The 23,835-nt window shown below is 44.4% G+C and overlaps 1 protein-coding gene across 4 annotated transcripts in view; it reads left to right on the top strand.

Moving 5' to 3' along the window:
• Nucleotides 1–23,835, top strand: part of LOC132475054 (unconventional myosin-Ic-like) — a 78,969-nt gene that overhangs the window by 45,917 nt on the left and 9,217 nt on the right. For 3 of the 4 annotated variants that reach the window (XM_060076020.1, XM_060076022.1, XM_060076023.1), the window contains 19 exons: nt 659–739; nt 1,081–1,260; nt 1,823–1,948; nt 12,137–12,250; nt 12,793–12,864; nt 13,106–13,225; nt 13,883–13,956; nt 14,672–14,777; nt 16,802–16,882; nt 17,264–17,355; nt 18,319–18,413; nt 18,980–19,026; nt 19,167–19,247; nt 19,735–19,840; nt 20,410–20,527; nt 21,049–21,162; nt 22,377–22,453; nt 22,555–22,623; nt 23,430–23,514. In XM_060076020.1, coding sequence (XP_059932003.1) covers nt 659–739; nt 1,081–1,260; nt 1,823–1,948; nt 12,137–12,250; nt 12,793–12,864; nt 13,106–13,225; nt 13,883–13,956; nt 14,672–14,777; nt 16,802–16,882; nt 17,264–17,355; nt 18,319–18,413; nt 18,980–19,026; nt 19,167–19,247; nt 19,735–19,840; nt 20,410–20,527; nt 21,049–21,162; nt 22,377–22,453; nt 22,555–22,623; nt 23,430–23,514 — 1,838 coding nt within the window. The remainder of the gene's footprint in view (nt 1–658; nt 740–1,080; nt 1,261–1,822; nt 1,949–12,136; nt 12,251–12,792; nt 12,865–13,105; nt 13,226–13,882; nt 13,957–14,671; nt 14,778–16,801; nt 16,883–17,263; nt 17,356–18,318; nt 18,414–18,979; nt 19,027–19,166; nt 19,248–19,734; nt 19,841–20,409; nt 20,528–21,048; nt 21,163–22,376; nt 22,454–22,554; nt 22,624–23,429; nt 23,515–23,835) is intronic. The other variant, XM_060076021.1, reaches the window with a different exon arrangement.

Here is a 23,835-nt window from a genome sequence, read left to right as displayed (position 1 = left end):
GTGGCTGTCTCCATGCACAAGGAGTGTGCGTGTGGCAATTTACGTTTTGGGCGGGTTTTTGGTTGATTGGGTGTTTTTTAGTCAATAGTTGGGCTGGAAATTGCCAACAGAACAGTTCAGCTATTCGATATTTTATCTCAAATGTTTTCAAACTTGATCACATTATCTGTTTGTTCAACTCTTCGCTTTATTTATGTCCAACCATTTATTTTCATTTTTTTAATGGTGTGCATGTTTACATTGTTTACTCCATTTCGACTCTGTTCAAATGCCTTCACCTGAATTAAGCCATTTAACATTTCTTTACGTCTAAACTATGTGACTTTACTAAAACTTTATTTCAACCTCCCTTTGCACTACAGCACTACCCGCATTTTCTGCAGGAAATGAATTTTCTAGTGTTACCCATTTCCCCTAACCCCATGTCTATGATGTATGTCCGTACCCATAATGTTACCTGCTGCCCCGGACAGGAGCTCAGCACAGACCCCACACACCTCGCGAGCACGCCTCTCCTCTCTCTCTCTTGCTCACTTACTCCCTCTTCTTCTCCCTCTCCCTCTCCCTTGCTCGTCCTCTCACTTTGTAGTATTATTTGTTTGTACCTCAATAGTTTCACTTCTATAATCTCAAACCCCTCCTCTCTCTCTCATCCCAGGCCTTCGGCAATGCCAAGACATTGCGAAACGACAACTCAAGCCGCTTTGGCAAGTACATGGACATCCAGTTTGACTTCAAGGTAAAGCCGGAGGACTGTCTGTTCATGAATTATCCCATGTATCCTCTGTAGTACAGGACAACGCGTTGTTAAACTGCTTGCTAATCCAAGAGGCTCCCAAATCTATCGAAGCATTTATATTGTTTGTTACCCTCTTTCTGTGTTGGACTTCATGTGTTGTTGTTGTTGTTTGCACATTGGGCCATAGTAACGAAGGCCCGAGGCCCATGCAGCCCCTCTCAGACCCAGTCTGCACGACTACAGTGCACACCAGTATTCCCCTCCACCCACACACTCCCCCTCACCCCCTCTTCCTTGCACCGCCCTCCCTCTGCGCCACCCCGTTTTCCCTCCGCCTGCAGGGTGCCCCGGTGGGTGGCCACATCATCAACTACCTGCTGGAGAAGTCTCGGGTGGTGCACCAGAACCACGGAGAGCGCAACTTCCACATCTTCTACCAGCTGATCGAGGGCGGAGAGGAGGACCTGCTGAGGCGGCTGGGCCTGGAGAGGAACCCCCAGCACTACCAGTACCTGGTTAAGGTCAGCTTACACCTTCACTAACTCCCAGCAGTACCAGTACCTGGTCAAGGTCAGCTAACACCTTCACTAACCCCCAGCACTACCAGTACCTGGTTAAGGTCAGCTTACACCTTCACTAACTCCCAGCAGTACCAGTACCTGGTCAAAGTCAAGCATCATTTAGCATAATTTGTCTAATTCTATTTGTCTAAGTCAGCAACCCTGTGGTCCATGTTTAAAACTTTGCTGAATTGTGTGCTGTGCATAATTAATCTATTTGATTGGAAGGGGAAGTGCAGATTTTATTATATAAGATACACTCACACACACACACACACACACACACACACACACACACACACACACACACACACACACACACACACACACACACACACACACACACACACACACTCCAGCAGTGTAATTAAGCTTTGTAGAGCGACTGTATTGAGGCGTGCCACTGTCCCCAGTGAGGAGCTGGGGCTAACAGGTGCTTGATTTCTGATTGGCTTGCTCCCGGGAGAAGAGGAGGGCGTGGCTCCCTGAGGCTGAACTCGTCTTGTTTGTCTGTCCTCCCCAGGGTAACTGTCCCAAAGTCAGCTCCATCAACGACCGCAGCGATTGGAAGCAGGTGCGGAAGGCCTTGACTGTGATTGGCTTCAGCGAGGACGAGGTGGAGGTGAGGACCAATCGCAGGCATCGGTGGGTGGGTCATAAATATTTGGCCTGCTAAGCCCTTTGAGCAGCCCTTAAAATGTAATTTAGTTTAATTTGCGTCCTGCTCGGGTCTGGTGTGGGGAATGGTTGTTTTGTCAAAGAGGGGGAGGATAGGATGCAAGTACAGACAATTTTAGGAGTTCACCGCTGGACCAGGTTGATGTTCTTGTAACTAACATTACTTAACCATTACATAACCATTACTCATGGGGCAGAAGGGACTAGTATAATGAAAGGGAGGAGCCTTTAAGTGTTGTTTAGCATGTTTTTAAGTAGAAGGTATAATAACACACTCTTCGACTCAGTGGAATAAATTAACATGGCAAGTTCTCTTCAGTTCATGAGGCGAGAAGTTGTAATCCATGTTTGCTCTAAAACAATTATTCATATCGGTGTTTGGATCAACCTGGTCTCACGGGAATCCGTGAAATGACCACAGGCGCTTAACTCAAAATCCATGGTATCCTCACGGAAACACGCCAATTTCCGTGATATGGCAACGGATTTCACTCCAATGCAAGTTAATGACACTCATATTCCGTGGCACAGACACAGATCCCCGTTTCAACGAGCGAGTCGACCATGGGCGCTTAACTGAAAATCCGTGGTGGCCTCATTGAATCACTTAAATTGTCTCTGATATGCCCATGGAATTTTCTCCAATGCAAGTCGCCGACACTCATATTCCGTGGCACACACACAGATCCCCGTCTCAATGACCGAGTCTACCACGGGCGCTTAACTCAAAATCCGTGGTTGCCTCACGGAATCACTTAAATTGAGACTCAAGTTGTTTCAGGCGGTTTTGGGGAACTACAAAATAGCAGGGAAGGATAATTATCTGAATTGATATAAATCCACCAGTGACAGCATTGTACTTTGAAAGCTGATGGACAGCATGACTTGACAAGGGCAGAAGGAAAGGATGCAAAGCCAATTAGTCAAATCAGGCCTACTCTTCATTTGTAAAACTAAATAAAAAAATCTGCACTGTACCGCAACGAACAGTAGCGCACCACTCGGTGGAAACGAGGCATACCACTGAGCGGGTTCGTTGGTTCTCGTAGCCTAGACTTGAGGGGATAACCCCTCCCTCCAGGCTGCTCCACAGCCAGGGCTCCTGCTTATTGGTTCATAGCGCAGCCATGCGCTATGAACAGACGTAGGCGGGATCCAGATCCCGTAGCTATTCACACCCACTCAGAGGAGGACTTTCCACCTCTCTCCAATTTAACCCCATGTTATTCACCGGCCGCCAACACTTTCGGGGAAATAATGGGAGTCATTGGAGCCTGAGGGAGGAACGTCCTCCCTGAAGTATTTGTCAATAGGCGATCAATCAATCAATAGACTTTATTGTAGTTGCACATGTTACAGAGCAACGAAAAATACCAGTTACATAGGGGGTGCTAATGTCCCTTAACCGAGGGAAACGCACATTACACAAAGGCATTAAAGTAGTCATATTTAAGGGCATTCATCCATTAGTAGTCCGGGCAGTCTTTGATTTTATTCTCAACAATGTTAAGGAGGATCTTCCTCCCTCACCTCACTGGAGAAGCCTCTATTGATATATATATATATATATATATATATATATAGATATGAATGAAATTCATATTGACGGTATGTCCCTATTATTGCCCATGCACCCGTCTTGAATTGAATAGACCATTTTCGTTGCTTGAGGAGGTCCGGTGGTCTCCATATGAATAAAAAAATAAAAAAATATATGTATATAATGAAAAATGTATCTATATATATGGATATATTTATGTGTGTATATGTGTGTGTGTGTATATATATATATATAGATATAGATATAGATATAGATATCTTGCTACTATAATAGCAGACCTGTCGCACCAGATACTCAAGTTACTCAAGTGTGCATGTGCAGAAGGCAAACGCATATATACACCGCAAGCAAGCATATGTGCATGAACATACACAGAAATGCGCACACACCACACACGCACGCAAGCAAGCAAGCAAGCATGCGGACACACTGCACGTCAACACAAAGCCAGCGACACGTGGGTCGGCGTAGCTCAGGAGGTAGAGCAGTTGTCTTGTAACTGAAAGGTTGCTAGTTCGATCCCCAGCTCCTTCTAGCTGAGTATTGATGTGTCCCTGAGCAAGGCACTTAAATCTTGACGAGCTGGATGTCGCCTTGCATGGTTTACTCTGCCGTCGGTGTGTCAATGAGTGTATTGACTGATGTAGGTCGCTTTGGATAAAAGCGTCTGCTAAATGCCCTAAATGTAAAATGTAAATATAAAATGACACATACGCACACGCACACGCACAGGTAAGACAGCCCCGTCATCGGCACACGCGCAGGTAAGAACACACACGCAAGCACGCACATGCGCACAAACATACACGGAAACACACACACATGTGCACACACACACAAGCACGCGCACACACCGCACGTTGACACAAAGCCAGCGACACGGAAGCGCGAACACACACGCACGCACACACGCACAGGTAAAGACGTTTAACCCTGCGTTCACACCAAAAGATGCAAAAAGTTGACGCGCGTCATGATCCCATTCAAAGTGCATGTAGAGACGCGTTGCTGCTTTGCTGCCGCAGCATTTGCTGCCGAGAAAACGGGCAGCAAAATTTGATTTGTGGCGCGTCAAAATCTGATTTGCAGCGCGGCATGCCCGTGCCTGCTGCCGGGCACGGGCGGCGGGCGCGTTCACGTATTTTGCGGCGCGTCAAATGCTGCTCGAGTTGAAATATTTCAACTTTTCGGCAGCAAACGCGTGATGACAGCCAATCAGCGTTCAACAGCGTTGCCACTGAGGCGTTGCCACTGAGTGACATGCCGTAACAGCCAATCAGTGTTACTTAAATGGAGGAGAAGATAATAATTGCAGTCTCCGCATTCCCGGTGATCTTCAACACCACCGTGGCCAGTTATAAGTGTCCAATACATATATATATATATAAGTATAAATGTCCAACCGAGAGATCCTAGCACCGATCCTAGCTAGCAGGTCATCAAACTGGGCCGGAGTCAACCTCAAATAGCGCTGGAAGCGTTCGTCGTCCAGATGGAGCTCCTGCAGAAGACGGTGAAATTCACCAAGCTCTGTACGGCTCCGAATGGTCTCATGAACCCATAAACGACGGGCATTCCGACGTCTCTCCCTCTTCCACAACAGGTAAAGACATGCAATGCTCGTAATGTCGGCCATGGTTGTGAATGAATTCAGAAGCACCGCGGGGAAAACTTGCCGCGCATCAAAACTGCGGCGCCGCAAAACTTTTGCGGCGCAGCAAAACCTTTGACGCGCCGCAAAACCTTTGCCGCGCTGCAAAACTTTTGACGCGCCGCAAAACTTGATTTGCGGCGCTGCAAAACTTCGGCAGCAACGCGTTCGGGCAGCAAATGCATCTTTTGGTGTGAACGCAGGGTGACTGCTCCGCCATCGGCACACGCGCAGGTAAGTACACACACGCACGCGCACACACCGAAGCGACACCGTAACGATGGATCTTTCGAACCATCGTTAATTTCTTTGGAGCGTTTCCCGAAACTCCTCTTAACGTGAACGCGCATTCGCTGCACTTACGACGATCGTAGGATTGTACCTGTCCACTGACATTGGGCTGAAACGGGCTATGACGCAGGGGGAGACGCAGGAATGTCGCAGGAAAATGGGGTTAAAAAGGGTTAAAATATCTCCCCATCAAGGCCAACCGCAGAGTAGCCTACGAAAAGAATAGATTGCAATAATATGAATACTAAAGATATTAAAACGCAATTGATTAAGCCTAGGCCGACATATATTTCAGTCCTAATCCTGAACGCACCGTTGCATACATTTATTCACGGCATTTCCCCCCCTGAAATAATTCCATATTACAAAAATCCAAAATAGCTTGTGTGACAACTACATTTATCTTAATGTGCTGATTTTTTAAACATATATTTTGCGCCGCAAGAGAGCCGACTTTATCTGATTCCGCATGAGGTTGCATTGATTGGCTCTCTAGTATAGAATATTTGTAGACATTAAAAATGCAACGTTACATTCATATTTGTAAGCTATTCATATCGGGTCAGCTATTGCTGACCCGATTCGGAGAGCTTGGATCCTGCCAATATTGTTGGGCAGGATGAAGTAGGCTTTATCTGCTGATCAACCCTACGTATGGTAAATTGGTAACAAATAAATTGTAAAAAAAAAAAACACCTTGTGAAGTTATTTTTTCGTTTGGCAAGTAGCCGCTCATTATCGAAAATAAATAATAAATTATCGAAGCACCTCCGTTTCGAGTCGGTGTCCGGTTCGCCCTGTCTGGGCTTATTTTCCCGATAATGACCGGCGTTCTATTATCCCACTTAACGTCAATATCTCTGCATGTGGAAGGGAAAATTGCTTTATTGGTAATTAGCTACAATAATATGCTGCTGTATTTTCCGAGACCCCCACAGATATTTGAGTTTACTGCTTTCATGGGAGCCAGACCTCTCTCTATGGGAGCTCAGCTCCCACTGGCTCCCAGTCCCACCTAACTCGAACCCTGGCTATAGGTCTTTCTACACTGCCGAGCCGGTTCGGTCGCAGCTTGGCACGCCCGGCGATTTCACCTTCTTATCTCAAGTTTCCTGTGTTAAACCGAGGGGGTTAAATCCCCCGTTCGTCACGGCGCGGGGTTTCTTGGTTCACTGGGGAAGGCGGGGCTGTGCACGGAGTCTCTGACCTCTTTAGAATAATTTGTATTATTGCTTACTCCCGAATGTTTTCATTTTTTATGAATGAAGACACCCTCATGCAATAATGAGTTCACTCTATAGTAGGCTAACGATGCTCTTAGCGTCCTACGAGTACCCTGGAGCGCTCGTTAGCTACGAGCGTTTTCACGACGTTCGTTACCAACGATGCTTTCGGGAAACGGTCTGAAAACTGTACGATGCTCGTACGACGCACTTCAAGATCCACTTAGGCTATCGATGCTTTCGGGAAACAGGGCCCAGGTAAGATGTTATGTTATTAAACACGTCGAAAAACTCTGCCAGGTTACACGTTCTATAGACTGTAGAAATTGCGAAAAAATAAGGGAAGAGACATTTTCTCACCTCGACGAGCAACGGTGGGTCGTTCGTTTTGCCATTTAAAAAAACGTTAATTTCAAACATCGCACCTTCCGGCATATCAACAAAGAAGTCACGTGATTCTTAAAGAGACAGTGTCCCTATAACACAGAACGAAAACATGTCAATAACACAGTATGGTGAATTATGTCTATAGAGTCCACCACAAGACTAGCCTGGCACCGCCCACCTACCTACTTCCACTCAATTTTCATTTCAACCCCGATTTCTGGCGGTCCAATCAGCGAACAGAGGGAGTGGCTGAGAACGATGACGTCTAGGTCGCGTGCCAGTTTCAGTTGTAGTCAGAGGAAGACAATGGAGAAGGCTACGAGAGAAGCTATTCGGTCTGTTGTGGGATCGCTGCCGAAAATCGATTAATTAAAGCCGGAGCAAGAACAAGCTTTGCAGAGTTTTGTTGGTGGCCATGATGTTGTGGCGCTTCTCCCCACCGGGTTCGGGAAAAGTTAGGGGAGGTAGCTGAAGTTGTATTTTCTCTGTAGGAAATGTAAATTACCTTATATGTGAATGAGGAGTAGAAAGTCAGTATTTCTCACACCACTTCAGTGGGCATGTTGATAACGGTTCTGCATGTCATTGAGTGGCCCCCTAAATGATAATCAGCCTGTTGCCTTTTGTTCGCTGAATGGTGAAAAAATATTAAATTGTTGGCACTGCTTTTAAGAGTTGTTTGTGGTGAACGAATGTTATACGTTGTAAAACTATGGCAAAATGTTATTATATTATGCACTCAGAAATTTGTCACATTATCGCCTGGGGTTTCCACATTATAGGTTTAATTACAAGTTGCGCGCGAAAACTCTAGTATATAGACGCTCTTATTCCTACTCTCCTTGCTTCAATTTCATACATTGAACTTTGCAGCTGACTTTGGCATGTTGAATTTGGGGGCGTTGAAAATATATATATTTGATGTTGAATTTTATAACATTGAAAATCATTTGTTGAAAATTTAAAGAGTTATATTCAGAGGCAAGAAATCCAGATACGTTATTTCAATGCATAAATATTCAGGGCTTAGAATTTTCAAAATCCGATAGCACAGATTTACTTCCATAGGCAGGGTCATTTGAAACAATTAATTATGTGAGTGCTGCATGCAGCGCTCAACTATTGTTCTTCATAAGTTTCTTTCTTTCTTTCTTTCTTTCTTTCTTTCTTTCTTTCTTTCTTTCTTTCTTTCTTTCTTTCTTTCTTTCTTTCTTTCTTTCTTTTCTTTTCACCTAGAGACTTCATTCAAATTTTTAAATATTCAGAATAGCTTGGAATCGCACGCTTCTTTTCAAATTTCTTTAATATTTTATACTTTTTAAGTTATTCTACTTTTAAAATATTATCTTTTTTTTAACATGGGAGTTAATGGGAGGAAGGCAGAGCCGTCCTCTGGTACTTCAAACTGTTTAAGACGTAACTAAATCAATTTTCAACCGTTTATCTTCTTTCAAACAATTTAACAACAGAATTTCGATATCATTTAAACTTTCTTCAGAATCACAGTTTTAGTTTCATACAGGCTTCGTTTTCAGTTGGTTGATTTACGTTGACGCTGGAGCTCGAGGACGTTCAGCAGTGTTGCCAGATTGGGCTACTTTTGGTGGACATTCAGACAGTGTTGCCAGATTGGGCAGTTTTCCCGCTCTATTGGGCTATTTTTAATCAGGCACTGGCTCGCTATTCTCTTAAAGACCCACACACGCACGCACGCGTGTGCGCGCGCACCAACACACACACACCAGCAGTGCAGGGCAATACATTGGACCTTTCAGATTCTTCAGTTCAATTGATTTTACATTTCTGCATTTTTAGCAATGCCTTGCGTTTTTCATTCAGCTGTCACTTTATTTGTTTCCAATCATTTACATTTTCTTAAATGGTGTGCACGTTTACATTGTTTACTCCATTTAGACTTTGGGACTTTTGTTCAAATCCCTTCACTTGATTTAAGCCATTTAACGTTTCTTTATGTCTTAATCTATGTGGCTTTATTAAAAAATATTTTCAACCTCACTTTGCACGACAGCACTCACCGCATTTTCTGCAGGAAATGCATTTTCTAGTTCAGTTATCATGTGTGAGAGGTCATTCCTCCTCCTGCCTGAGTGTGCTTCCTATTTATTTCTAGTGTACCCCTACTGTCCACAAGCACCCCCACCCCCCCGCCCCATATTGATATGGAGAATTGTTGCCACGCCCCAGTGGTGGTGGTGTCATATCTATGGCTGCATTCAAATATATAATATATATCAATGATCAATTAGGATGCCGAAGCCCCAAAGGAAGCGCTGCAATAGGTGACTGAGGCGAGGACATTAACAAGTAGGCTATAGACCTGGGATCTCTTTTACATGAGGGTCTCAAAGGACGCATACGATTATCAACTGGCTCAGCCCTACTGGAAAGGCTCACACAGAATCATCAAATGCTCCATTGTAACGCATTGGTAACAAGCCGTTGCTAGAAATGTATCTAAATTAGTTGAAAAGAGATAGAATCTTGTCCATTAGACCTTTAAACGGGGTGCGTCTTGGGATTACTCTGTGAAAATTGCGGGTCTCTGGAAAAAAACCAGCCCTAACCCTAACTCCTAACCAGTGTTGGGAGTAACGTGATGCAAAAATAATGCATTACTTTTTCTTGTAATGAGGTAATGTAAGGCATTACAAAAAAAAAAGGTAATATTATTTATTCGGTACAAATCTCAGTAACGCGCGTTACTATGCATTTTAAACCCGAAATTAAATTGTGTGTTGTTTTTATACAAATTTCGAGATCGCAGAGAAGACAAAAATCTGCATAAATGTTTACTTCCTCTTACTGCTAGAGGAGAAGATCGCGGCAGCAGCAGAATCCAGGGGGGGTGGTTGTCTTTTCGCTTGGTTCGCCGAATCAACAGTAGGGCTAGAACGGAGCGAAAAGACTTCAACCAGCCCGCCTTTCCGTTTCCGGTCAACGAGCAATGAGTCTTCCAACTGAAATCAATGGATTTACAAAATCCCAAATAAAACACAACAGAAACTGTCATGTTTTCAATCATTCTGTTCTGGACAGTTCAACTCTCCACTCGGTGAGTTGCACATTTCTGAACGCAAACATTTCGGGTTGTTTTAAGGACAGTTTGTGAATACCCAAAGCCAGCCATTGCGAAGCAGGCAGGGGCGATTCGAAATGAGCCAAATACCCGAGTAAAACCAGAAAGGGCCCTCAATGTTTTTTTCTTTTTACAATCTACCGTAGTAGGCTCTAGCTCTATTGATTTCAATATGAATACCTAAAGTTACAGTATTTCTATTATAAAATGTATTGCACTATGTTAGCCTTCAGCCTAGCTCAGTCATTATGCCATACCACATAACCTCCTGCTGTGTAATGAGCTGCATTGAACACAAGAAGATCTATTGAGAACAGTAAATCCATATTTCCCGTTGTTTTGTTGAAAGTAATGTAAAAGTGGGTTTAAGGGACGTTGTTAGTTTCGGGGGGGGGGGGGGATTGTTGTTTTGACGAATCCTGTGTAGCCCGCTCCCCCTTCTGAAGTCGAAAATAATCTCCTGATTGAAATGCATTGGTTTAATATTGAATTAATTTAATATTAAAATAAATATTATGTATCAATAAATATACAATTATTTAGTTATAATATTATAAGTAGACCATGTAGCTATTATCGTTATAACAAAATCTGTATTTGACCATTGACAATCCACTTCCACCAATCCAATCAATGAAGAGGGTTGTAACACCAACTAACCATCTCGTTATACCTCACCCAGCGGCTTGCTTGAAAGATTTTGGCCTGAAGTTCTTCCCAGACCTACACCCTAGCCATTCAACATGCATATCTGAGAATCGGGCCTCTCTTTAATAATGACAAAAAGTTTTGAGAGAAATTCACAAAAACTTTTTGTTAAGCCCACTTTTCCTATGGGGAATTTGGTTCAGGTATAACAAGACAATATTAAAATATTTATAACATAAAAAACTAGGCTATACATACAGAATATCATACATTTGACATTTATATATAGTTAGACTATTATATGTATAAGGTTATAGGCCGAATTTGGTTAAAATGCAGCCTCTGCTGGCCCACAACTAGATCGTCTCGTTTACTCATTATACGCTTTATAAGTTAATTATATTTAAATTATTATAACCATGTAGCCTTTATTTTCTTGCCGTTATCATTTCATCCTTTCTCGTTACATCGATATGAAATTATTGTTATAACGAGATCTGTATCTGACCATTGACTATCCTAAGCGGTCATTTCGCGGATTCCTGTGAGACCAGGTTGGTTTGGATGCATCATTTAGTCTATTTTGCATAGCTGTCATTGAATTGGGAACTGCAGATTTATCCAATCTTGGTGTTTCTGTTGCGTGTGCGTGCCTGGGCATGCGTGCAGACATGATGTTTAGAACTTGTTGAAGTCTAGCATGGGAGCACATTTTCTCCTGCTTTGTCACCCAGGTAGCTCGTCGATCAAAGCATGCATTTTTGTGCTCATGTGTATGTGTGCTCATGTGTGTGCTTGCTCATGTGTGCGTTTGCGTCTGTGCGTTCACGCGTGTTTGTGTTGGACTGCTCCGCGAGCCATAAAGATAATCTCCTCTCTCTAGCCTTGGTATCTTATTGAACCCAAGGCAGTAATAAACTCTGTCCTTTTTAAAATGATCTTCCTCTCTTGCTGTATAGTCTACAGTGTGCAGCACTATCTGTATCGTCACTGTCACCCTAGACCTTCTCTTTAAATATATAAGTTAAACTCTTCCTCTCGCTGTCTCTGTCTCTTTATATACTTTATACTATTACAATAAAGTATTTTAGATGTGACCACTGAATGAATATTGTTTTTGGCAACTGTTAGACAATAGTCCTGTTCTCATCCCTCTATCACTATCTCTCTTCCTTGCTTGCTCTCTTTCTTTCATTCTCTTGCTCCATGTCTCTCTCTCTCTCTCTCTCTCTCTCTCTCTCTCTCTCTCTCACTCTCTCTTCCGTGCTTGCTCTCTCTCTTCCATTCCCTCTCCCTCTCAGGAACTGATGAACATCATCTCCAGCGTGCTCCACCTGGGCAACATGCAGTACGGTGGGGACGACGGAGGCAGCGCCTGCATCACCTCTGACACGCAGATCAAGTACCTGTCGAGGGTGAGACACACGACACTACCGGTTTCCTGCTCCCTGTTTGATAGTGGTTCTAATGTGTCTCCTCCAACCGCCACTCAGGGATTTAATATTGAATATCACCAGCCAATAAGAACAGTTCACAAGTTATTTATTAATAGCTGTTTTATCTATATATATATTAGGCAAGCTAGCTACCTCCATTTGATGAACTCACATATGGACTTTTACTCCCTAAGGCTTATTTAGAATAACAGAATAAAAAATATATTCAAAAACTCATATTCTCATATATATTATTATTATTATATATTATATAGCTTACCTGTAAAGATATGGCTGATGTCCCCACACCCATGGCATCACAGCTTCTCCCAGACCAGTTGGGCCATACGACATGGGTCCCTACTAGCTCCCCTCCATAATGCCAACCTCTCTGCGAGACCAGTGAATGATGGGGCCGGTGGTGGTGGTGCCAGGGTGGTGCTGTGGAGTGGTGGCACTGTGCTGTTTGCTGGGCCGCTGTGTAATAAGTGATAACGTGTTGTTATTGGTCGGCTCCCCAGTTGCTAGGGGTGAGCGGGACGGTGCTGACTGAGGCCCTCACACACAGGAAGATCATCGCCAAGGGAGAGGAGGTGTGTGTGTGTGTGTGTGTGTGTGTGTGTGTGTGTGTGTGTGTGTGTGTGTGTGTGTGTGTGTGTGTGTGTGTGTGTGTGTGTGTGTGTGTGTGTGTGTGTGTGTGTGTGTGTGTGTGTGTGTGTGTGTGTGTGTATTTCTTGTGTCTCCTGTGGGTCTATCATAATTGTTTCAAAGCCCGTTTGTTTGGGTCGAAATGTATTCACTTCACTGCTTGTGTGTGTGTATTGATTCCTGTAGCTGATGAGCCCGCTGAACATCGAGCAGGCATCGGCGGCTCGTGACGCACTGTCCAAGGCCGTCTACGGCCGCACCTTCACCTGGCTGGTCAATAAGATCAACGGCTCGCTGGCATACACGGTACACACACGCACATGGGACACTCAAAGGAGACACACAAACACACGGTACACACACGCACACACACGGACGCACATACAGCTTTTATCAAAAGCGACTGTTAATAGACAAGTTGACAAACCGACGGGTTAGGGTTAAGTATCTTGCTCAGATACTTAGGGTTAAGTATCTTGTAACCTTTCGGTTACAAGACAACTGCTCTACCTCCTGAGCTAAGCCTACATATATACATATACATACTGTATACACACACTCAAATTTTCCCATGCTTACAGTCAAGGGTGAAGTCAGTGATTTGGTTAAACTGCTCAAATGGAGATAGAGGTAAATGAAGAGTGCATGCAAATAGCCTGTTATAAGAAAATACTTCTGATACTTTTTTTAAACATGTAACAGTTTAAAAGTAGGTACAGTACACTACAAATACATGCACTTCTATTTGGAGTTGAGAACCTCCTAGTTAGTGGAGGTTCCCTGTTTCTGTTGGGTTTTGTTGTTGATTGCTTTAGCCATAGCGCCCTTTTGTGGACGGGCATGCTATTTCAAGTTAAGCAGCGTTCATTTTTCATGGTGTTACATTTTATAAGAAAGTTTGAGTACAGTTAAACTAGTTTAAACTTTTTCTTTCTTATTTTTGTACCTCTGTGTTCACTTCAGGATGAATCAAACAAAAACTCCTCTGTGATTGGTCTGCTGGACATCTATGGCTTTGAGGTCTTCCAGTATAACAGGTGAAGTGATTATTATTAATGTTAAGAACATGAAATTGTTGGTGTTCCTTATGCTATGTGTAATCTTGCCCCCTATTGGGCTTTCTAGTTGTTTTCCATAAAAAAAAAATTATGAACAGCATTATGAACAGAGTGATTTGATAAAAGGGGTGATATTTTTTTTTAGGGTTAATGATTGCATTTGGGGGTTCTACTAGAATAGGGTTGCTTGCCTGTATGTCAGAAGTACCCGTTATCATTCTCGCAATATTAATTTCTGCAAAACCAACAGCGTCTTTCAAAAACATTTTTGCATCATGTCGCTTTAAGGCCCCCCTCCCGAGAAGCCCAGTATGCTCTGATTGGTTGAACACTTTGCACGCGTGTCGTTAAAATCCACACCCCCGAGAAGTAAAATTGCGGTTAGCCGGGAGGCGGGATTTCTGCACTTCAGCACTGCCCACTGACGTCACACCGCTACAGAAGTAAAGTTTGAGAGCAAACCAGCTGTTTCACTCACATATTGAGGGGCGTTCTCAGTTGGCACGAATACTTTCCCTGGCTTGAACTTCGATTTTTCTAGCTGAGCAGACGTAAAACATGAATACATACCTCAATTAACAGTCTAATGCAAAGGGAAAAGTCGAAGAAGCAGGATATCACCCCTTTAAAATCTGCTATGGGTCCTTTTGTGGGGGACCCCCGTTGGGCCCTGCCCCTCTCCTCCTCTCCACAGCTTTGAGCAGTTCTGCATCAACTACTGCAACGAGAAGCTGCAGCAGCTCTTCATCGAACTGACCCTCAAGTCTGAGCAGGAGGAGTACGAGGCTGAGGGCATCACGGTCAGCACACACACAACTACTGCACGCGCACACACGCGCGCACACACACACACACATACACATACACACACACACACACTGGACTTCAGAAAGTCAAAGCCTAAATTCTTGTCCCCCCATTCGTTCTCAACCATAGCCGAGAATACCACCACTACGAGTCCTTACTTGAGAGAACCAGACGCAGTCTTTAAGATTCATAATATTAGAGAATACCCCCATCAGTTCGGCTGCGGCGCAATGAATGAAAAAAGATCCTAAACACGTCGGAAGAAAAATACATTGATTTACTTTACAACCTTTTTAATGACCAACATTTAGAAAAGCATGTACTTTTAATTCAGCCTTGGGTGAAATCGAAGTGTAGTGTGTACTTAATGCATGTTGATGATGATATACTTCTTATAGTGGGTAACTACATTGGCACGACCCCGGGTTCCTCCATTTTCTTCGCTACCTTTTTAAATAAATCGCTGTTTCTCGTTTTCCGATGGCGACAACAACACGACTATAGTCTCCTTCTACTTCTGGCTCACGGTCCCCGGAAAAGATCTCGAGCATGCGCAAAATGCATGATCCAATCCCAATCCGATTGAATGTATACACGTACCATTATAGTAATATAGGGGTCTTAATTCCACTATGAGATACTCGATTCGGTTAGATTTGAGTCAGACTAAGGTGCATTTTAATAATCCAATCATAGTCAGATTCACCCAATTATTCGATTTTCTTGAGTGTCATGAAAACGCACTGACTGACTCATGACAGCAGATCCTAACACAGAGCGTGAGCCTGAAAGACTATAGGCTCGATGCCCTACCGGTAAAACCAGGCCAACAATAATATAGAACCGCTGTGAATTTTTTTAGTTCACATTTTACTTCGGCAGCTCAACTGAATGCAGAGAGCAGTAGTGTTTATCATCTTATCAAACCATGCTGATCATTTAACTCCCTAAACCTACTGAGGATCTCAGGCAATCTTTTATTAAACATTTGCTGAAATACAAGAACGCAGATTGATTGACTGTCTTAGCCTCAGTGGTATGAGGAATTCTCAAAGGGAAACAGAAATTACGGTGAGACTAAATCTAGCAAGGATCAGTGTAATGAGCCTGAGCCACAGTGGGACTCAATAAATTGTTTAGTTTGATTCAAATGTTATGTATAACAACACATTCGCCTTTCACAATCATCATGATCTGAAAATGGACGGCACATGCTCACATTCCTGTTTCATGTCCTGTTTCATGTCGTCCATCAAATACTCTTTAAGAGGGTTGTGCTTGTCTCTACTGCTATGTTAAACAGGTAAATACACAAATCAACACAAATTCAAGATCCTTTAAACAAAGGTTGGTGTCAGCTGTAATTTCACCATGAGCCTTGTCTGTAATGTAGCAAAACAAAACATTAATCTGTGTTATTTGTTGTGGTTGTGGTTTTGGTTGACCCTCATATAGAGGCTCTGAGTGGATGAACTCAGTGGGAGTGTGTGTATTCAGTAAATTATTTGGATGGTTTGCCATCTAATGAGTCAGAGTCTTTATTCTACTTGGACCACCAGCTGGGTCTGATTCAGGTGACACTGGGGTACCCAACCACAGCTGCCATTAGTTTCTGTTGTTCCGGATCAGGCCAAACAGCCCATAGAAATTCAAACCGTTAAGCTATCGCTCCTCATCCACAATGGATGGATGCATGGTTTTTATCACACACACACACAGATATTCAAATATGTGCAACGTCCTGTACTCCTGTACTACTACACACACACAGACACACTACTAGTCTATCAAAACAGCTTTACTGGAAACCCTGTACAAGTTCTGTGTGCGCGTGCGTGCCTGCGTGCGTGCGTGTGTGTGTGTGTGTGTGTGTGTGTGTGTGTGTGTGTGTGCGTGTGAAAAACTGGACTACTACTACTAGTGGAGTTAAACAACTTAGTTGAATTGGTTACTGCATTATTTATTTGTTGAATGGGGTCCACTTGGATACTGACTGGGATTATCTGTTGTTTTACAGTGGGAACCGGTGCAATACTTCAACAACAAGATCATCTGTGACCTGGTGGAGGAGAAGTTCAAAGGCATCATCTCTATTCTGGTGTGTTGCGTCTCTGTCATATCTCTGTCTCTCCATGGTCTCAGACCCCTACACTAAGGGGTACTAAGACAACCCATTCTTTCACTGATCTCTTCGAGTATGGTTCAACAGTAGCCGTTTAGATATGAATTTTTTCCTGTCTCTGGCTGTGTTTGATTGGTCTACTCGTACTGTATATCGTGCTTTATTTGGGGGGCGTCACCATTTTTAAATTGTTGTCTGAAATTTGAGTGATAAAATCTGGTTCCTTAGGTAGTGCATTCGTCAATACCCATAATGCACCGTCATTAGTGCACGTGTTTGAGTATTGTCATGGGATTCATCCAAAAGATATGGTTGGCCCGTGGTTAAACATGATGACATTACCCTTCTCTCTGACAGGACGAGGAGTGTCTGCGGCCCGGGGACGCCAGTGACATCACCTTCCTGGAGAAGCTGGAGGACACGGTCGGGAGTCACCCCCACTTTGTGACGTAGGTAACACCCCCCTCTGATCCCCCCCCCCCCCTCTGATTCGCCTCTCCTCCCAGGACCAGTGTTTCCAGAATGGACTCACTGGTAGACAGACTGGCAGTGCCGCCGCTCCCATAACGCGCACTACGCGCTGCGCGTAGGGCCTCAAGTCCTGAGGGGGCCCCCCAAAAAAAAATAAATAATTCTTACTTGTATACTTCTGGTTTTAAGTTTGTATTTATGGATAACTATTTAATTTAAAAGAGTTTGGACATTCCAATACTTGTGTGCAGGGCCGACGGACTACGGGGGAAAGTGAGACAGTTGTGGGGGGGCCCAAGGCAGAGGGGGGGCCCATGGCAATAAAAAAATAAATAAAATTGAATTATCCACCAGCCCATAGTGTTAGGAGTCGCACACGGCCACGTATGCTCCCCCCCCGTCAACAATTCAGCGCAGGGGGCTGGTAGGGGGAATTCGGGGGGGCCATAAAGGAGTTATGCTTAGGGCCCCAAAATAGCTAGCAGCGGCACTGCAGACTGGTTAAAACCGGGGTAGGCCATTTATTTGAGAAGAAGATTTGTTGAAATTCCCTTTTCATTCCTACAACAATCCATAAATCAAATGCTCTGACAAAAATAATAACAAGATTGTGTACCTGTGGCCGTCCCAGGCCTGCAATCAGCACATCAGAAAATTTCATCCACCACCAATGAACCGATCTGATTGGCTACCCCTAATTTAACGGGCGGCTCCAGTATGGATACCCTAGGCAAGATACACTTATGAGTATGCAGCTGTAACTAATGAAAAACACCGGATGTTAACGTTAAGAGGTGAACCTGTGTTCACACCGTGTTTTCACTGTTAAACTGCCGTCACACTCTATGAAAAGGGTCAATGGAAGCCATTTCTACATTTCATAAAAAAATGCATTTGTGAATCAGTTAATCTTAATAATCTATGTGTGTGTGGATCCACAGTCACAAACTGGCGGACACTAAGACCCGTAAACTGATGGGCCGGGAGGAGTTCAGGCTGCTGCACTACGCCGGAGACGTCAACTACAACGTCAACGGTGAGGCATGAGATGAGGCTTCATGGTTTCTGACAATGTTTAACGCTGTTAAATTACTGGAGAGGGGTCGCTAAACAAAATATGTCAAATTAAATTATATGTTATGTTACATTTACATTTAGGGCATTTAGCAGACGCTTTTATCCAAAGCGACTTACAAGAAGTAAATTTTTCAGAAGAAATAGAAACAACAATATATCGACAGTAAGGATGTTCATAGAACCATGTGCCAAGCACTAATAATCACTATGTTAACTCATTCCCCGAATAGTACAAAGATAGCAGGATAAGACGCTACACAATGCTAAGTACTATAACTCAGTACAACATACAATAAGTGTGTGCATTAAGTGCCAGGACTTACAACATGTGATAAGTATAATATTATTAGTTGATAGCTTTATGGTCTTTGATATGAGGAGTTGTGAAGTTGTACCTTTGGTAGAATGTGTGTATCCTCTGTGACCTTCTGATAATGCGTTGACTTTCTCCTCTAATATCTCGTCCTTTCAATTCCACACGGTCAATGCTCACTTCTAAATTTACGCTGTATAATTTTTTTTTAGGATTTTTGGACAAGAATAATGACCTACTGTACAGGAACCTGAAAGAAGTATGAAAATTAAACATTTCCTTCAAAGTTGTGTTTGAATGCAATTCGTTTTTTGTACACTCTTTGCACATTTAACAAAATTGAGAACCGGGCTGTGGCTATATAATATAATGTGTGTGTGTGTGTGTGTGTGTGTTCAGGTGATGTGCATGTCAGAGAACAAGATCCTCACCCAGTGCTTCGACCGGGAGGAGCTGACGGACAAGAAGCGGCCCGACACAGTGAGATGTGTTTGTGTTGTCCCACGTCTCTACCCTGCCTTATGTTCCTCCTTATGTTTCTCACGGTGACACAAACACTGGCATCTTTTCTGGTTGGGTATTTTCCATTCTGCCCGTGGGCCGTGTGACGGGATACTCAACAGAACCCCCCCCACACACACACATCAACACACACACACACACGCTTGCCAAGGAATGCCCTCATGGACAAACACGCCCACATTGGCACAAACACACACGCATGTAGAAAGGCGAGAGCATGACTGGGCTGTCCCAGTCAAGGAGCGGTTCACAGTCTCTCTCCTGAAGATAGGATCAGTGCTGTCCCCTCCCAGCTCTCTCTTCTCCTCTCATCTCTCTTTTCCTCCGTCTCCATCCACATCTCTGCTCCTGACCTGTTGCTGTGTCTCTCTTTCCCCTACCGGTGGGGTATTCCACGGATCCTCATTCTCCTCTCTCCTCTCTCCGCTGTGTCTCCGCGGTACAGGCCGCCACCCAGTTCAAGTCCAGCCTGGCGAAGCTCATGGAGATCCTGATGTCCAAGGAGCCGTCGTACGTGCGCTGCATCAAGCCCAACGACTCCAAACAAGCAGGTACCCGCAGAACACCTCCTATCCTCTCTCTGGCTTGTTAAATGGGGTAAAACCAAACGGTTTGTTCCACAAAGTTTTTCTTAAACAAATGATATTGAGATATGCCGGTCAAATTGGTGACAGTGACATCTTATATAATTTCCTTCACCTACAGAATGTTATCTCATTCTTAGATAGTGATGTCCTACTGTACATAATTGGATTGGAGTCATTTTTGGTTTGTTCTGGAATAAAACAAAGAAATTTCTATAATCTCGCGTACACCATGATTCCAATGTTTACATTCAGTGTAAGTTATTGCACGCAAAACAAAGGGTCGAGACGGCCTCATCAATGGTTACAGTGTTGACCAGTCTATCCAGCCGGCCTTTGTTGGGCCTAGACAGTCAATCTTTGTTGGTTTCAATCCGTCTCTCTGTGGTCGTCACTCCCACAGCCAGCTGCCTGGCATTTCTGACCGATCCTTTGTTTTTCTCCCGCTAGATTCACATCATTTTCGGTCCTCCCCCTATCAAGATATTTTTTTTGTTAGCCCTCTAGCTCCTCTGTTAACACTCTGATCTCCCCAGGTCGGTTTGATGAGGTCCTGATCCGCCACCAGGTCAAGTACCTGGGCCTGATGGAGAACCTCCGCGTCCGGAGGGCCGGCTTCGCCTACCGGCGCCGCTACGAGATCTTCCTGCAGAGGTGGGAGGCCTCCCCTCAGCTGGAGCGAGCACTCACTCACTCACTCACTCACTCACTCACTCACTCACTCACTCACTCACTCACTCACTCACTCACTCACTCACTCACTCACTCACGCCCCTCACTCACTCACTCACGCCCCTCACTCACTCACTCACGCCCCTCACTCACTCACTCACTCACGCCCCTCACTCACTCACTCACTCACGCCCCTCACTCACTCACTCACGCCTCTCACTCACTCACTCACGCCTCTCACTCACTCACTCACGCCCCTCACTCACTCACTCACGCCCCTCACTCTCTCTCACGCCTCTCACTCACTCTCTCACGCCTCTCACTCACTCTGTCAAATAAAAGCCAACAATTGTAGTTCCATGCGCCAAAGCCGAATTCACAAAACTACACGTTACAAAAATATTGGATTATGTTGAATTATTGCATTTTCATTGCTCTCAAGTTAAACTTTGTGTGTGTGTGTGTGTGTGTGTGTGTGTGTTTGTGTGTGCGCTTGTATTTAGGTATAAATCCCTGTGTCCCGACACATGGCCCAACTGGCAGGGCAAACTACCTGAGGGCGTGTCCACCCTGGTGAAACACCTGGGATACAAGCCTGAGGAGTACAAGATGGGCAGGTAGGACACACGTAGGCATACAAACTCAACCATGTGAAGATCCCATTCCAGGGCTCCAGAGTGCGCCTAATTTGGGCGCACATGCGCCTAGAATTCCGGGTAGTGCGACCAAATATTTTATTTGGGCGCACCGGTGCGACTGAAAATGTATCTGGTATAATTATTATTCATTTTTTTTTGACAGAGCAGTCTATTCATAATATTGTAATGACCACGGAAGAGGCAGTGAATGAAGTATTGATTAGACAGAGATTTATTAGATAGGCCTACCTAATAAACCGTTGGAACACGCAAGACCGGTAACAATAGCAACGCCGGTAAACAAACCCGCGAAGCCCAATCCAGGGGCCTGTACTGCGAAGCTCGATTAGAGGGTTAGCGAGGTATGTTGAGCTGAAAGCCTGGGTTAGCTGTACCATGAAAGTCGATCTCTTTAAGCGTCGCTCGCTGTATTACCATGGTGACTTACGCTCGCAACCAAACCTGGTCGGGAGCAGCTTTTCAGAGAGTCTACCCTACCCTGGTGACCTTGGATGTCTTGAAAGGCGCCTCTAAATTAAATGTATTATTATTATTATTACCCTGAGATCGGCTACTTATATCGGCGTGCGCAGCTTCCTAGCCCCTCCTCCGATAATGGCGTCACCATTTGTGGGTGTTCCCATGGACCTCGGCGCACTTATCGTACATGCGTCTCTCTGGAGACAGAGGGTTTTTCGGGACAGAACCGATCCCTTGGCATTGTCTGACGATATTCTTTATGAGAGATACAGATTCGGCATTTATTTAATGGTCAAAATATTATTAATCAGTGGCGTAAATATCGACAGTGCAACCGGTGCAGCTGCCCGCCCCCCCCCCCCCCGTCAACAACTTAGCGCAAGGCAGGCACGGTCCAACGCCCCCCCCCCCCTCAACAACTCACAACTTGGGTGCACCATAAATACGTGTTGGTGCACCCAAATTAAAAATGTAGGCGCACCAGTGCACCCAAGGAAAAAGTTAGTCTGGAGCCCTGCATTCAGAAATATTAGTACTGGAGACTCACTTCACTATACCGCACTGAGTGACTTCACTACACAACAAGTGGATTGTTAGCAACAGTGATAGAACTGTGCAGAAAGCCAATCAGGGAACTTGAATGGTAAGGGTAGAAAGACGGTCCTAGACGGTTAGATAATCAACCTTATTGTGGATCTAATTCTCTACTGCAGATCAAAGATCTTCATCCGTTTCCCCAAAACCCTGTTTGCCACTGAGGACGCCCTGGAGACCAGGAAACAGAGCCTGGGTGAGAACTAACACCGCGTGCATCAACGGATCACTTAGAACAGCGGCTATATGTCTGTTCCTGACTATCTCGTTGTCTCTCCTCCCTCCCTATACCTCCAGCCACCAAGCTGCAGGCTGGATGGAAAGGCTACATTCAGAAGACCAAGTACCAGAAACTCAGGCGCTCAGGTGAGTCCCTTTCTGCCTCATGACCACAACATGGTGCCTGTTATGAAGAAGTGATGGAGGAGGTCATGAACAAAGAATAGCTGCCTGTCCACATAGGGCCCTGAGTCTAGCGTTGTTCCAGTGTATATCCCCTTTTACTGGATTTAGTGTCATTGTTGATTGATGTTGTAGATTTCATTTAGCCAACCTCGGCTGTAAAGGTTGAGTCTTCTAAAAGTAAATCAATTTACGAAAGATAAGATACAACGTAGCACGGGACCGATTTATCTGACAGGGCGGATTAGATGTGGATGATGATTGAATCTCTGAAAACACTTTTATCTTCATCACACAACCAATTATATTCATGACATAACTGTATAATATCTCACTATTGTATCAAGGGAATTAAACGTCAGTTGCTGTTATGTGAGTGTGTTTTGTGTGTTTGTGATTGATGATGTTTTGTTATTAAATGTCTGGGACATAAATGACCATTCACCATTTAGTTAAATAATAAGCTATTCAAAGGCCTATGTGCATGACAGGGTTGGTGAGTGAAGCATGATGAGTGATTAGTTAGGGGGAGAGTAGCATGATGAGGGCTACGGGCGGCAGTAGCTCAGGAGGTAGAGTGGGTTGAGTTCGATCCCCGGCTTGAGTGTCGAGGTAAGACGTCTCACCTTGACGGCTCCTGACGAGCTGGCTGTTGCCCTGCGTGGTTGACTCCACCGATGGTGTGTGAATGAGTGAATGAATGGTTCAAGGCGCTTTGGATAAAGGGTCAGCAAAATTCCCTTAATGGAAATGTCTGGTCCGGCCTGCAGCCATTCGGATCGAGGCGTGGTGGAGGGGGATCCTGGCCAGGAGGAGGGCTCAGCGCCGGAGGAAAGCATCCGACACCATTCGCAGGTAAAGAGAGAGGAGGTGTTCTGTATTTCACCAGCAGGGGGCAGGCTTTAAACATCTGCAGGTAGAGAGAGAGAGGAAGTGTTCTGGAGGTCACCAGCAGGGGGTAGGTTTTAACCATAACTTCACTTCTCCATCGGTCTGTCATGGATGAAAGTAGACAAATTTGACGAGAAGATTTGACAAAGGATTCGTGAAGATCGTTTTTTTTCCAAACTGTATTACTCATGGAAAATGGGAACTATTTTATATGATATATGATTTAAAGGGGACGTATTATACCACCAGGTGTGAGTGTGATTAGCCCTTACAACCCGTTTTGAA

The sequence above is a fragment of the Gadus macrocephalus genome, chromosome 16, assembly GCF_031168955.1.
Source record: "Gadus macrocephalus chromosome 16, ASM3116895v1".
Lineage (NCBI taxonomy): Eukaryota > Metazoa > Chordata > Actinopteri > Gadiformes > Gadidae > Gadus > Gadus macrocephalus.
Note: the sequence above shows the minus strand (reverse complement) of the source record. Positions and strands in the feature narration are given on the sequence as shown.